A 12,263-nucleotide genomic window follows, 5' to 3' on the forward strand; every position below is an offset into this window, starting at 1 on the left:
CACACACACACACACACACACACACACACACACACACACACACACACACACACACACACACACACACACACACACACACTCATAATGGTTGGCTTTTTAGCTGCGCCTGAAATAAGCATGCAACAAAAACAGAAAGGAGATCATTCCTGCTGTGATATTACAGATTAATGTATTGAAAAATATAAGGTTTTTTGAAGTGTTGGATTCCCAGAGAATCTGCCCTGTTACATGTTCTGTTTGTGTGTTATTGTGTTTTTTTTCCTTCTCAGCTCTATCAGAAAATGAGTTTTTCACAGAAGAGCTTTTGAATGAGCAGATAGAGAGCTGTCATGTCTCAGATAGATTGTCCCTACAGGAGAGTTGATGTGTCAAGGGACAGGAGGCATAAATGAAGTCATACCGCAAACCCTCAAGTCTTATTACTGTACATTAGCGCTCCACTAAGTTCCTGTCCGCCTCAGCATCCTCAGGGACATTTCTGGCCTTTGATGAAGCTCAAGTGACGGCAGACAAGGACTGCTTTCCTCCTAACTCTGTCATTATGTTTAGGTGCAACCTCTTGTGTGGTTCTGCAGTGTGGCTTTGCACTAATTAGTCCTGTGGATATAAATGCAGAAATCCACTTTCCACTGTGAGAGATCTCCTGTACTAAATTAGGCTAATGCTAGGCTAATGCTAATGTTTAAGGAGGTTTTGTGAGGGGTGTTTTATGCCTGTCCTTGGCACAGCGTGGCAGGGCCCCGCTCCTTGCCAGGCGTGATGATTTTTAGTGGTTCCTGCCAGGTTACGCTCTCCTCCCACACTCTTCTGGCCCATCCATCTCATGCTGCCTATGTCTGAAATTCAATTGACCTTTTGTTCCACCTCACAGTGAATGGGCACAGGCCAACTTCACCAATAGCCAACCCAGCCAGAGCTCTCATACCTCTTTATTTGATCTGTCCTGCCGAGTCCAGTGCTTTCATTACCTACCCAAACACCCACTCCAACCCTACCCTCAGTGACATCCTCTTTTATCTCTGGTCATGTCTTTTTGTTGGAGAAATGGCAGGAGAAAATGCTTTCTCCCTTTTTTTCCCCTCGTGCTCTTGATTGTTATGTTGATTGGTTTTTATTTGTGCCTGCTCGGCTTCTTTTAAACACAGCACTTTTCTCTGCTTCCTCAGAGGACTTTTTTCCCCCGACTTTGCAAAAGTGCTGAGGTAGCTTTCCTGTCGTTCAGAGCAGAGGAGCTCTGAATTGCTGTGCTGTGACAAGCCCTGCCGTGACCATGACCTGTCAATCATTTTGATCTTTGGGACTGACAAATTGATCCCAATGGCCTCATTTCAGCTTCTAATTACATGTTGAGTCAAACTAGTACTGTTGTCTCAACTTTGCTTCATCTGACGTCTTTTTCTCTTCATCTTGATTTTGCTTTAATCCAGTGGTTGCTACTCTCTCTCTCTCTGTTGCAAAAAACCGCTACACGCCCTAGCTCCGGCATCAAACTCATTAAATCTTTTTTGTCCCTACTCCACCCCCACAGGGATGTCTCATTTCTTCTTCATCTCTAACCTTAGTACAGGTCTGCTGCACTGCGATACATACTAAAGACTGACTTCAGCAGCTGCAGCACCTCATGTGTGACCGCTACCCATCACAGCTTGCTGTCTTACAAAGTGAGCTTTGCTGAGTGTCGGACTTGGGGAAGTGGTTGTGTGTGCTTGTGTTAGTCCTGCTCTCTCAGCAATACAGAACTGTAGCAATATTGTGTTAATAAGATGAAGAGGAGACTATGAATTCCTGATAATGCCCTGCAAGGTGTAGGCTAAAATTACTTTTTCTTTCCTGTATATTGCACTGAAATTGCAACATAAATATTTTAAAGTTAGCAAAGGAATGTTGTTAAATGTATTTTGCCCAGCATCCTTAAGGATTTTGCAGAGTTCAATTGTTGTGGTGTTGCTGCTTGAGAGCATTCCTAATTTAGATTTAATGTATTATTTGTGTCTTCTGTTCTATGTCCAGGTGCATGAGGATGTGCAAAGCTGATCAAACATGCCATTAGCTCAGAAGTGCAGTGCTGCAGCTAAACTTGGTTTCTATGCATCAAATTTAAAAAACAAAACAAAACACATGTATTACTGGTTATTTAAGCTGCTGTAGTCTACTTGTGGTTACAATCCACTTGAAAGCTCACTTGCAACCCACCTCTATTTGTCTGTGCTGGGTTCCTACTGTTCCTCCTCCCACCTCCAACTATTCAGAAGGGCAGGGAGGTCTTAAACAGGGCCATATAAGAACTACAAATTACTGTAAATGGAAACAATAATCTTCTTTTGACAAGCATCATTCATGTGTTAAAGAGTCAGCCAGCAGATAAATGGTTGTGTGCATGTGGTGAGCAAGATTTTATAAAAATTAATTGAATGCTATTTTGAAACGCACTGTCTAGTCACCACACTGTGAGAATGTGGTAATATGTATTATTGCCAGCTGCAGGGGGTAGCAATTTGTATAAACAATGATATCAAAGTCAGTAGTGTTAAACCAAGAGAAATCTGAAGCCACTGTAAACAAAGCATACTTGTTTTTTCTCTGATTTAATTGATATTTCAGGTCATTTTTTTAAGCGTTTGATGTTAATATGGATTTTTAGTGACAAACAAATGTAAACAAAACCATTCCAGCTTGTGAGGATGTGACAGGCAGCCTGTTGCATTGTTCTCAAAGAGCAATGAGCAGGTCACTACAGGAAAGCAAGCTGAATGATGGGGTTGCGGGCCGCGTGCAGCTATTGTCACATACTCATTCCATCATTAACAAAGAGAACATAGTGATGCGGGGTGTAGTGCTTTTGTGCAGAACACCAGACTAAAGCATGCAGCTCTAACAGTCTGTTTATTGTGTGGCAGGTCAGGTTTGGTATGAAGCACAGACACACCAAACAAACATAAACTTTGGTTTTGTATAAATATTAAAAATCATCAGCTTGTATGAACCTAAATCATATGTTTAATCTTCCAAAGCGTTTAATATTTATTTACGGTGTAATGTGATTTGCTAATTTTGGCAAGTTTGATGCACAATGTGACAAACCTTTGAGTTATGGAGGCTTGAAATTTTATGCAGAACATAAGGTCTACAGCAGCTTCTGACGGTAGGAGGGAGGGTGCCCGTGGCCACAGCCACACATCCACGAGAGCCCAGATATTTTTACAAGCCTCCTAATGAGAGCTGCAAGAGAGCAGGAACTGTGGAAGTGAGCAACTTGTGGAAGTACAGAGGCGCCACTCTGCCCTCAAATTTGATCAAGGTACAAAATTGAAAAGCAAGAGTGGTGAGAAGCGTGTGAGCGCATGTGAATCTCATAGAGTCTAAAAGAAAATGGAAGATGTTAAATCAAGGACCATTTGCAAGTGAGACAGAAAGAGGGATGAGATGAGAGAATTAAGGGGTTCAACCTTTAGTTTGGCCTTTGTGCTGGCATTCCCTGTCGTTTCAAGATGATTATGGATCGTATGTACCAGTCCTCCAATTCTCAAGCCACTATAATTCACCTTTGTGTGTATGCGTGTGTATGTGTGTGTGTGTGCTGCTATGACTAACTCTTTAACATTCCTCCTGAAGTACTGTGACAGAAGAGGCACAGCTGTGTGGAAGCCCAAGAGAAAAAGATGCACAAATATGTGCACATAACTGCTAAGATCAAGGTTCATTTACATCTGGAGAGTGTGTTCGAGCTGCAGCATGTCGATGTGTGTGCCACACTGCCTGCTTTAATGGGCTATTCATGTATTAATGACCTTTGGATCACTTTCCGGGGGTGTGCAGTATGTTTCTAATTGACAGAGTAGGCCATATGGTTGGGATGCAGAGTCTTGCAGGGTTAAATCAGGTTAAAAACAGTTAGGAATTTCCCCAAAGACACCATGACCTTACACCATATGTTATTGTGTGTTCACAGGTTCTTCTTATTACGATAATGTGAGGCCGTTGGCGTATCCTGATTCAGATGCAGTGCTTATCTGTTTCGACATCAGCCGTCCAGAGACTTTGGACAGTGTCATAAAGAAGGTCAGTATTTTTTACTCCCCCCCTCAATACTTTGGATCAGCATTTAATATCGCAGTGAAAGTGGAGAACCAACGAAAAACCAATTCAATTCACTTTTTCCTGATCAGCATCTTGTATCGACTTAGATTTCTGTGCCAGCAGCTTTTCACGGCTTAACAATGGAGCAAATCAGCACTGAGGTTAAAGCCTCGCTTTCCTTTATCTCATCAAAACGTCCATGGATACTTGACCCGTGTCCCTGCAAGCAATAGAAGGTCAATGCGAAGAATGAAATAAGAGGGCTTGCAGCCGGGTGGGTTCAAGAGGAATATCAGATACGCATATTAGACACACCAGACATATCAGAGAAGACATTTCAGAGAATGTTGAGGAGTGTTAGAAACAGACTTTCTGTGAACATTTAAAATATAAAATCTGAGTTTTATGCTGAATACTTCACTTGTTGCAAGGTGGCTAATGGCTGGGAACAGTGCAGTTGGGATGGGTGTAATAGCCGGGTGGCGTCATCAAATGTGGTTTTGGACGTGTTTTTACAGCCAGTGGCAGATTGTGTGCCCACATAGTATAGTGAAACACCCATGGTGTAATTATACCCAACTTAATGGGTCTGTTTGCATGCATGTGTATCATGAAAAGCAGACCTGTGCCTTTTAGTGGTGTCTCATCTTGAAGCCATGTGTGTGTGAGTTTGCCTTTGAACTGCACCCCTTGTGGGCTGAAGACAGTTCCCATGGCTGGTCTGTTGACGTGTTTAGTGGTCTGAAGGGAGCTGCTAAAATGCCACTGCAGACTTTTGTAGATCTAACCCAGGACACCATTTCTTTAACCCACCAATATCTCTTCAGCCTCCGTGGAATCTGTCAACAGGGGAAGCAGCACTGCTCCTCAGCTTTAGCTTTTCCCATGCATCACTTGGCAGGGGGCTGCCATGACCCCTGCCCCCTAGTTGTCATCCCAATAATCCCTGAAACTCAGGAGCACATGGAAAACCTGTTGCACAATCACCATCCTAAATTAGACTCTTGACCTCCAGGAGCTAGGGGGGGTCACCAATGTTTCTAGACGACAGCTGGGGGAGGGGAGAGGGTTAAACAATCAAAGGTTTTGATTGGATGTCATTGACAGAATGGGGATGTGCCTGAAAGGTCAGAGGTTGTTTTCAGTACAAGGGATGAATGGAAACCCTGACATTCTGCACATGGCATGCGGAATATTTCAGTGCTGTCATGTATTTGTGTTGCCAGGAGGAGACACTGTGTTGGTTCAGCTGAGTTTCAGTAGTGACATTTAATCTCAGGGTGATTTTAGAAGGAAGACTGCTCAACCTTTTCGGAACAGAACCTGAAATAGATTTTGTTGATGGAGACTGAGTAAGGAAAGTATAACACACCACACAGACGTCCAAACTAAGCTGGCACGAGTGAAAAAGTCACAGTACGTGGCCCTATAGCTGTTGCAGTAAAATAGTGAACATTGCCTTGTATCATAAAAAAACAGGAAGTCTCTTTAATCTGATTAGAGGTAAAATAATTACTTGATTAATCCTGGATGGTTGACAGCACCAGTTAATCTGTGGCTTTTTTGCTGATCACTTCATCTTTGAGCCATTTTTCAAGCAAAACTGCCAAATATTTCTAGTTTTAGCTTCTTACTCATGATAATTTACAGATTTTATGCCAAGATTTTTCCATTCCCGTCCTTTTTGTTTGGTTTTATGAATTTTTTAACAGTCTGACAATTCATTAATTAAACAATTGAAAATGTAAAATGTACCCACAATGAATGTAACTTTAAATAAATCTCTACAGTTATCACCCTTTTCCATCACACTTAAGTTTAATTAGTTGTCTGTTTTGCGCTGAAAATGCCAATAATGAGCTGCTTTTGTAAAATTTCACAAATCTGCCCATTTAAAAAATAAAGCAAAAAATGCAAAAAACCCCAACATACCCAATTTAAATTTGGCACATTGCACCGTTAAGGTCTTCTGTTTGTAGACCTCTGAAACACTTCCAGCACTGCTGCTGTTTTGCCCTTTTATGCATATGAGAATTTACCATGGAGCCCAAACTTGAGAGGAGATCAAACATCAAACTCAACTGACTTTCATGTGGAGGATATTCCCTGTTGATGAGATCTGCATATCTGCAGTGTCCAAGCCAAAAGGCAGTTCATAAAGGCCAGATGTACAAACTAAAAGAATGTACATTGTTTTATTTTTCCTTTTTTAATTTTGAGATTTTCGGAATTATGCGCTGTAAATTAATTTCCCTGGGTCAGACTCTCAATGTTCTCAGGTGTCTGAAGAAGAGCATATGAACTGTGGGGTTCGTCACTGTGTCATTGTGCACCAGCACACAGAACAGTGATAAGTTTTTTTGGCCACACCAACACAATAATCGCTCATCCACACCGCTTGCCAGATTTGGCTTCCCGCAACTTTGTCCTCTACTGCAAAAAGAAATGAAAGCTGAAGAGTTGACATTTTGACACAGTGAGGGGATTCAGCGCACAAAAAGGGACTTAAAAGGAGCAATATCTGAAAATAGCAGCCATGCTGGAAGTGGTGACGACAAATTCAAAGAAAGTAGGATGCTTGATGTTTACTGGCAGAATAGTTGAACTTTTTCATTCCACCTGGTACAATTACCAAGGGGATTGTCTTCAAAAATGTTTGTTCATCTCAAACAAAAGTAAAACAAAAAATCATATTCATCATACAGCGGTATCCAGCAGAAGCTTAACACAACCTCCGGCATTTGTGGTTGACAAATGACTGGAACAAAATATTTAGTTTTGCCGACTGATGAATGGCTTTGTTGACATCAATGGATGAATGGATTAGTCAAGTTAAAAAGTCTTTACTGAATTACATTGAGTAATTTGCTGAGAACAAAATGACATAAGAAAGGTCACTGGAAACCAAAATCCCCAACCCTTTGAAGGCTGGACTTAAATTCCCACAAAAAAACACACCAAAGTTATGCATTTGTTTTTGCTGTGTTTGCTAAGCTGAACAAATGTCTTTTAGCAAGAGAGCATTAATCTCCCTCAAACTCAGGTATCCAGTGTCTGAGTAGCCAAAAGGTCATCTCTGTACTTCAGCAAAGGCAGCTCAGCGCTCAGTGCTCATGTTTGACATAATCAAGAGTGTCGTTCAGTTTTTCTCTGTCGGCTCACGTTCCTGCAGTGGCAAGGAGAGACGCAAGAGTTTTGTCCAAATGCCAAGGTGGTGCTGGTGGGCTGTAAGCTGGACATGAGGACAGACGTCAACACCCTGAGGGAACTCTCCAAACAGCGCCTCATCCCTGTCACCCACGAGCAGGTGAGAGCTAGCAGATGATGGATATTAGAGGAGAATGGAGTGAGATAAATAATAAGATTGAGACTTGCAAGGTGCCCTGGGAAGACAGACAGATTTGAAAACAGATGTGGAAAAGAAATTAGAAAGCAATAAAGCGATAAAATGAGATTTTTCTGTGTTGTATCAGCAGTGTCATTACCTCTCTTTTGCTGTCCCACAGGAAAGGAGTGTGAGAAAAGGCTCATGCAACACAATAAAATACCACATGACTGCTATTAGAACAGCGTTAAACCCCTCGGGGACATGTTGCTGGGGTTGGTGTTTTGGCCAAAATTTGCTGACAGGGAATGTAATGTTGCTTATGGCAAGGGCTGCGGAAGAAGCACAAGTGGTTAGTCTAGTTTATGTCTAGGGAAACATTTTTTTCCCCCTGAAATGAAATATTCATGCAGATTTACAGATTTTCAAAATGCAGGATGAATAGAAAATGGACATTGATAAATGAGTGAGTCCTTTTATCACATGCTGCCATGACCTCTAAGCCAAGGGGATGGGGGAGAAGAGGGAGGGGATGATAAACTGCTCTGTAAATCTGTGAATTTTAATCAGCTTTCAGTGTGTTCAATTTGTGTGCTCTCCTGTGTTCGACATACAAAAAGTGGAGGGGCTTTTTTCACCACCATACAAAAGCCCTCAAAACAAAGGAGCCTTTTTCCCGCTACTGTCTAAGAGCTTACTGGAGGCTAAAAGCATGCTGTTTCTAAAAAAACTCAGCAACTGAAAAAAACAGACAGGTCATATAAATAAGACACATAAACAAAAGAAGAGTGACAAACCACGGAGGTAATGTAAAATAGCTGGGACCATTTACTGGCTAGAACCATAGAAAACATTTGTCATGGTCCTTCTCAGTCTCTCTTTTGGTTTGAGACACCTACTGTTTGCCTCTCTAATATGCCCAGAAAATGTGTGTCACATGGCAGATGCCAAAGCTGTGCACAATAAACATTTCGGTGCTCTAATCTAATAGCCTGTGTTGCTATCCTGTTGCTGATCTTTAAATTGAATTCCAACAGAGCTGAGAAGTCGCCTTGCGAATGACCACTGGGTGAACTCCAGACATTTCCACACTAATCTGCCCGAGATTCGATCGAGCATTTCCACTTGTCACTACAATCTACCTCTTTCCCCTCCCACCGCCACCCTGGAATCTAAATCTGCTGTTTCACCTAATGAGGCCTTCATCGCTTCTTATACACGCCTCAGTGCAGCTGTGATGAAAATCAAACCACTTCCACTTGAGATGAAAAGCTTTCTCTGTGCTGGAGAACATGCAGTTGTAGGGGTCATGGGAAATGCAGTTCTGTCTCATCTGTTAGATCCTTGGCATGTGCTGATCCTGTGTGAAAACAGCTTTAAACTCTGATCATTAAACAACAGATGAGGATTTGTAGTACTGTAGTGAAGGCAGGGGCTCAGGGGTTTTCAAATTAAATTTGTGTCTGATTTGATCACGAGCAAACAATTTACAATTTCAAATAACTCAGTTATTGTAAGTTTACTCAGGGGTAAGCTCTGGTACCTAGTGTGAATGTCTTCCCTGTAAATAGCCTCATAGACCATATCAAAACTGGATTCCCATCCTTTTGTTTTACTGCAGACTGAGGAGTCAGCATCTACATTATTCATGCTTCAGTTGGAGGAAATTCATTTATCTACAGACATGTTCAGATCGCTGGCTTTCAGTCATCAGTTTAGATCAACATCTATATCTCAGAATTGCTGCCTCTTTTTTGGGGGACATTTAGTTTTCTGCTGTTGAGCTATAGTGTCTGCTTATGCCAAGAAACAATGAAGGATGGAGTGCATATGGGGATATTTAATTTTCTTTTTGAAACACTGAAAAATGACATGAAGGAAACTTGTGTCTTACACGACCTCTTAAAGCCTGAGGAAACTAATGAAAAGCCACTGTTGAGAGATATTCAGGATTTCACATACAAAAAAAAGAAGAATGCACAAGTACTCAAAATCACGAGAGGACAATGAATGTTAAGAGGATTTACACCATATGATTTCTGATTGTTAAAATGATGCGTGTTTTCCCTGTCTTCTTCTTCTTGTACTTTCAAATTTAGCTTTGCTTCCTTTTTCATTTCTTCTTTGCCCGTCTCCATGTTCCAGGGAAGCACGATAGCTCGTCAGATGGGAGCGGTGGCGTATGTGGAGTGCACCTCCAAGGTTTCTGAAAACAGTGTTCGGGATGTGTTCCACATCACCACCTTGGCGTCAGTGCGACGGCCGCACAAGCCGCAGCTAAAACGCAGCAGCTCCCGCAGAGGCCTGAAACGAGTCTCGCAACTGCCCCTTCCACCTCTGCCGGGTCGGACTGAGCAAATAGACCAGGCCCCGGCCATGAGGAAGGACCGGGCCAAGAGCTGTGTGCTCATGTAGAGACCTATCATTACAAATATATATATATATATGTATAAACACAGAAATATATATATGAAAGAGAAAGTCTATTTATTATTTGATGCTTTTTTTTCTCGTATTTTCCTTTTTTGCACTGCAGAGGAGTGAGAAAAAAGAAACACTGCACTGTGGAAACAAATGCTTTGGATTTCTTTCCTTTTTGTTGCGTGTGTGCATACTTTATAAGCTGTTTACATATTTGTCTTGTTTTGAAATTATGGCAAATTGGACTAAGCCTCTGGACATGAGGAAGCTGTGATAGTGGAAGTGCTGTCTAGTCCCTGGAATTAAAGTGGAATTAATTTCCTGAAACGGCTCTAATAACAGGGATGGCACGGCGGCGTATTGACGGAGAGTGCGCGAGTGCGCGGAACCATGTTGAAGCAGAATGTCTGGAGATGAAACAAAGGCAGTGTTGTCCAGCAGACATGTGGAGTCGTTGTTTAACTTTTCTGCCTGACGCTGCTTCCTGTTGCCATGGATGAGAAAAACCTGTATGCACGGTAATGCTGAAAAGGAATTCTAGTGAATGATGGCAAATTAAGAGCTTAAAATTAGATTTTTTTAAGACTGAGTGAAGAACCATGAAGGTGTGTGCGAGCATAACTACCACAAGTGCATTTTAGAAACAAAGTATCTGATTTTCTTTTGCTCATTTAACAGTATTTTCCTCGTCAGCTACATTCATGCCAATTGGATTCACTGTAATGAATGCTATTGTTGCTACTTTAAATATGTTTCTTTGTGGAAGATAAGTGGTAAAATGTTAGGGCTATTTTGTTGTACTTTGACTAAACTCTAAAATAAAGCAAGAGCCTGCCTGTATTGGGGAAAATATCATTTTTGGCTGAAGTTTCTTTCCTGATCTTTGTTATTTAAATGCCATCGCAAATCTTAGACTGTATGCTCATCACAATGGAACAAATAAATCATTCAGAGTGCTGAATTTTTGCGTAGTTAAACACTTCCACGTGCTTTCCTCTTCCAGCCTTCAGAAATGACATTTGTAAGCTAACTGCCCATTTCTTGTGTTAATGCCGTCTCTGTGCTCTCATGTTGCCCTGCAAGATAAACAACATTGCAGCCAGGGGAGTGAGTCAGTCCTTCAAGGTGTTGTTCACACTATGAAGACCTCTCAGCTGGCACAAATAAAATTGAACTGCACTGCAGCAGCACCAGAGCACTGATGTGCTGTTGTTTAAATGACTGACTCAATACTGTGTCAGAAGCTTTAGGTGAGATGATGCGTGAGTTCTTCAATCAACAGAGAGCATCCAGCTGATGCTGGGACTCCAGATACTTTAAAGTTTTTGGGGTTTTTTTCTATAGTATGTTCCTATAAAAGTCAGCTGGTCAGTTCATTTCTGGCACCAAGACCTGCAATCTTGAGAAGCCATTGTATTATAACAATTCTTAGGTGGAGGTGAGAGTCGATAAGCCTGTAAGTGACATCATTCAAGCAGCAAGTAAAAGCTTTGCCTTTATAACAGCTGCTGTTTCCCTGTTAGACATTAAACAATAGACAAGATGAGCTCCACAGACGGAGTGAATGTCAGAGAAGCTGGATTAGATAATAAGAGAAACAAGCCAAGACGTAAAAACAAAAAAAGTGTAAGGTGTGTGGGGGAAGTGCTAAAGGATCGGGTCGCAAAAATATTTTGAGTATTCAAAATGGAGCCAAGTTACACTATTTAAAGAATTTCCATAAAAATATTTTGAGTTGCTTGTGTGCTACTCCAGCAGCTTCAATACATATGGTTAGTAAGCTCAGGGCTAACCAAGTGGTAATGTCTTGCCAGGGGTCAGGCTATTAAAAAAAATACATTTCAGCTACACACACAATACCTATTTTGAAGTGAAACATTCCTCTTTGGTTAAATTGCCCTCTCATCATGATTTTTTTTTTTCAAAAGCAGTAAAATTGAATGTACCATTACCTCAGTTTAGACGCACCAAATTCTGTAATTCCCGTACGTCAGTCAGTGACAGCTGGGCTCTGCCCCAGACTTTGCTGTTGGCTAAATTCATATCTCTCTACAGATCCTATTGGCAGATCTCATCACTGTTAGTTGTTTTAGATGACCCAGAGCTGCTGCTCCATCTGCAAAACACTTTTCAACCCATCTTAACCCAATATCTGTGTCTGATATGGCATGTCTGTTGTTGTTGATGTCTGCTCAACACTGTGTGGTGTGAGGGTCCCAGAAAACAGCAATACTATTGTAACACTTTTACCACCGGCTCATGTAACAAGACTCCCCCCTTATGCCCTCGGGTGCAGTCTTGACTCTACTTAAACATTCTGTGATAAAAGATACATCTCGAAAAATAAATATCAGTCTAGGGTTCATATGATTCTCGTGTCTACACAGACAAGCGGAGGCTAAGGAAATACACTTAACCGATTAAGGCTAATACATGTGAA

General features: G+C 41.5%; 1 protein-coding gene across 1 annotated transcript in view; it reads left to right on the top strand.

Moving 5' to 3' along the window:
* rnd2 (Rho family GTPase 2) overlaps nucleotides 1–10,678 on the top strand; it is a 32,765-nt gene extending 22,087 nt beyond the window's left edge. Inside the window, exons 3-5 of the mRNA XM_005920397.3 lie at nucleotides 3,950–4,059; nucleotides 7,250–7,384; nucleotides 9,548–10,678. Of these exons, the coding sequence (XP_005920459.1) occupies nucleotides 3,950–4,059; nucleotides 7,250–7,384; nucleotides 9,548–9,817 (515 nt within the window). The 3' untranslated portion in view covers nucleotides 9,818–10,678. The remainder of the gene's footprint in view (nucleotides 1–3,949; nucleotides 4,060–7,249; nucleotides 7,385–9,547) is intronic.
* The last annotated feature ends 1,585 nt before the right edge of the window (nucleotides 10,679–12,263 follow it).

This window comes from Haplochromis burtoni, unplaced genomic scaffold, assembly GCF_018398535.1.
Source record: "Haplochromis burtoni strain Fernald_Lab_line unplaced genomic scaffold, NCSU_Asbu1 Contig_21, whole genome shotgun sequence".
NCBI classification, from domain to species: Eukaryota; Metazoa; Chordata; class Actinopteri; order Cichliformes; family Cichlidae; genus Haplochromis; species Haplochromis burtoni.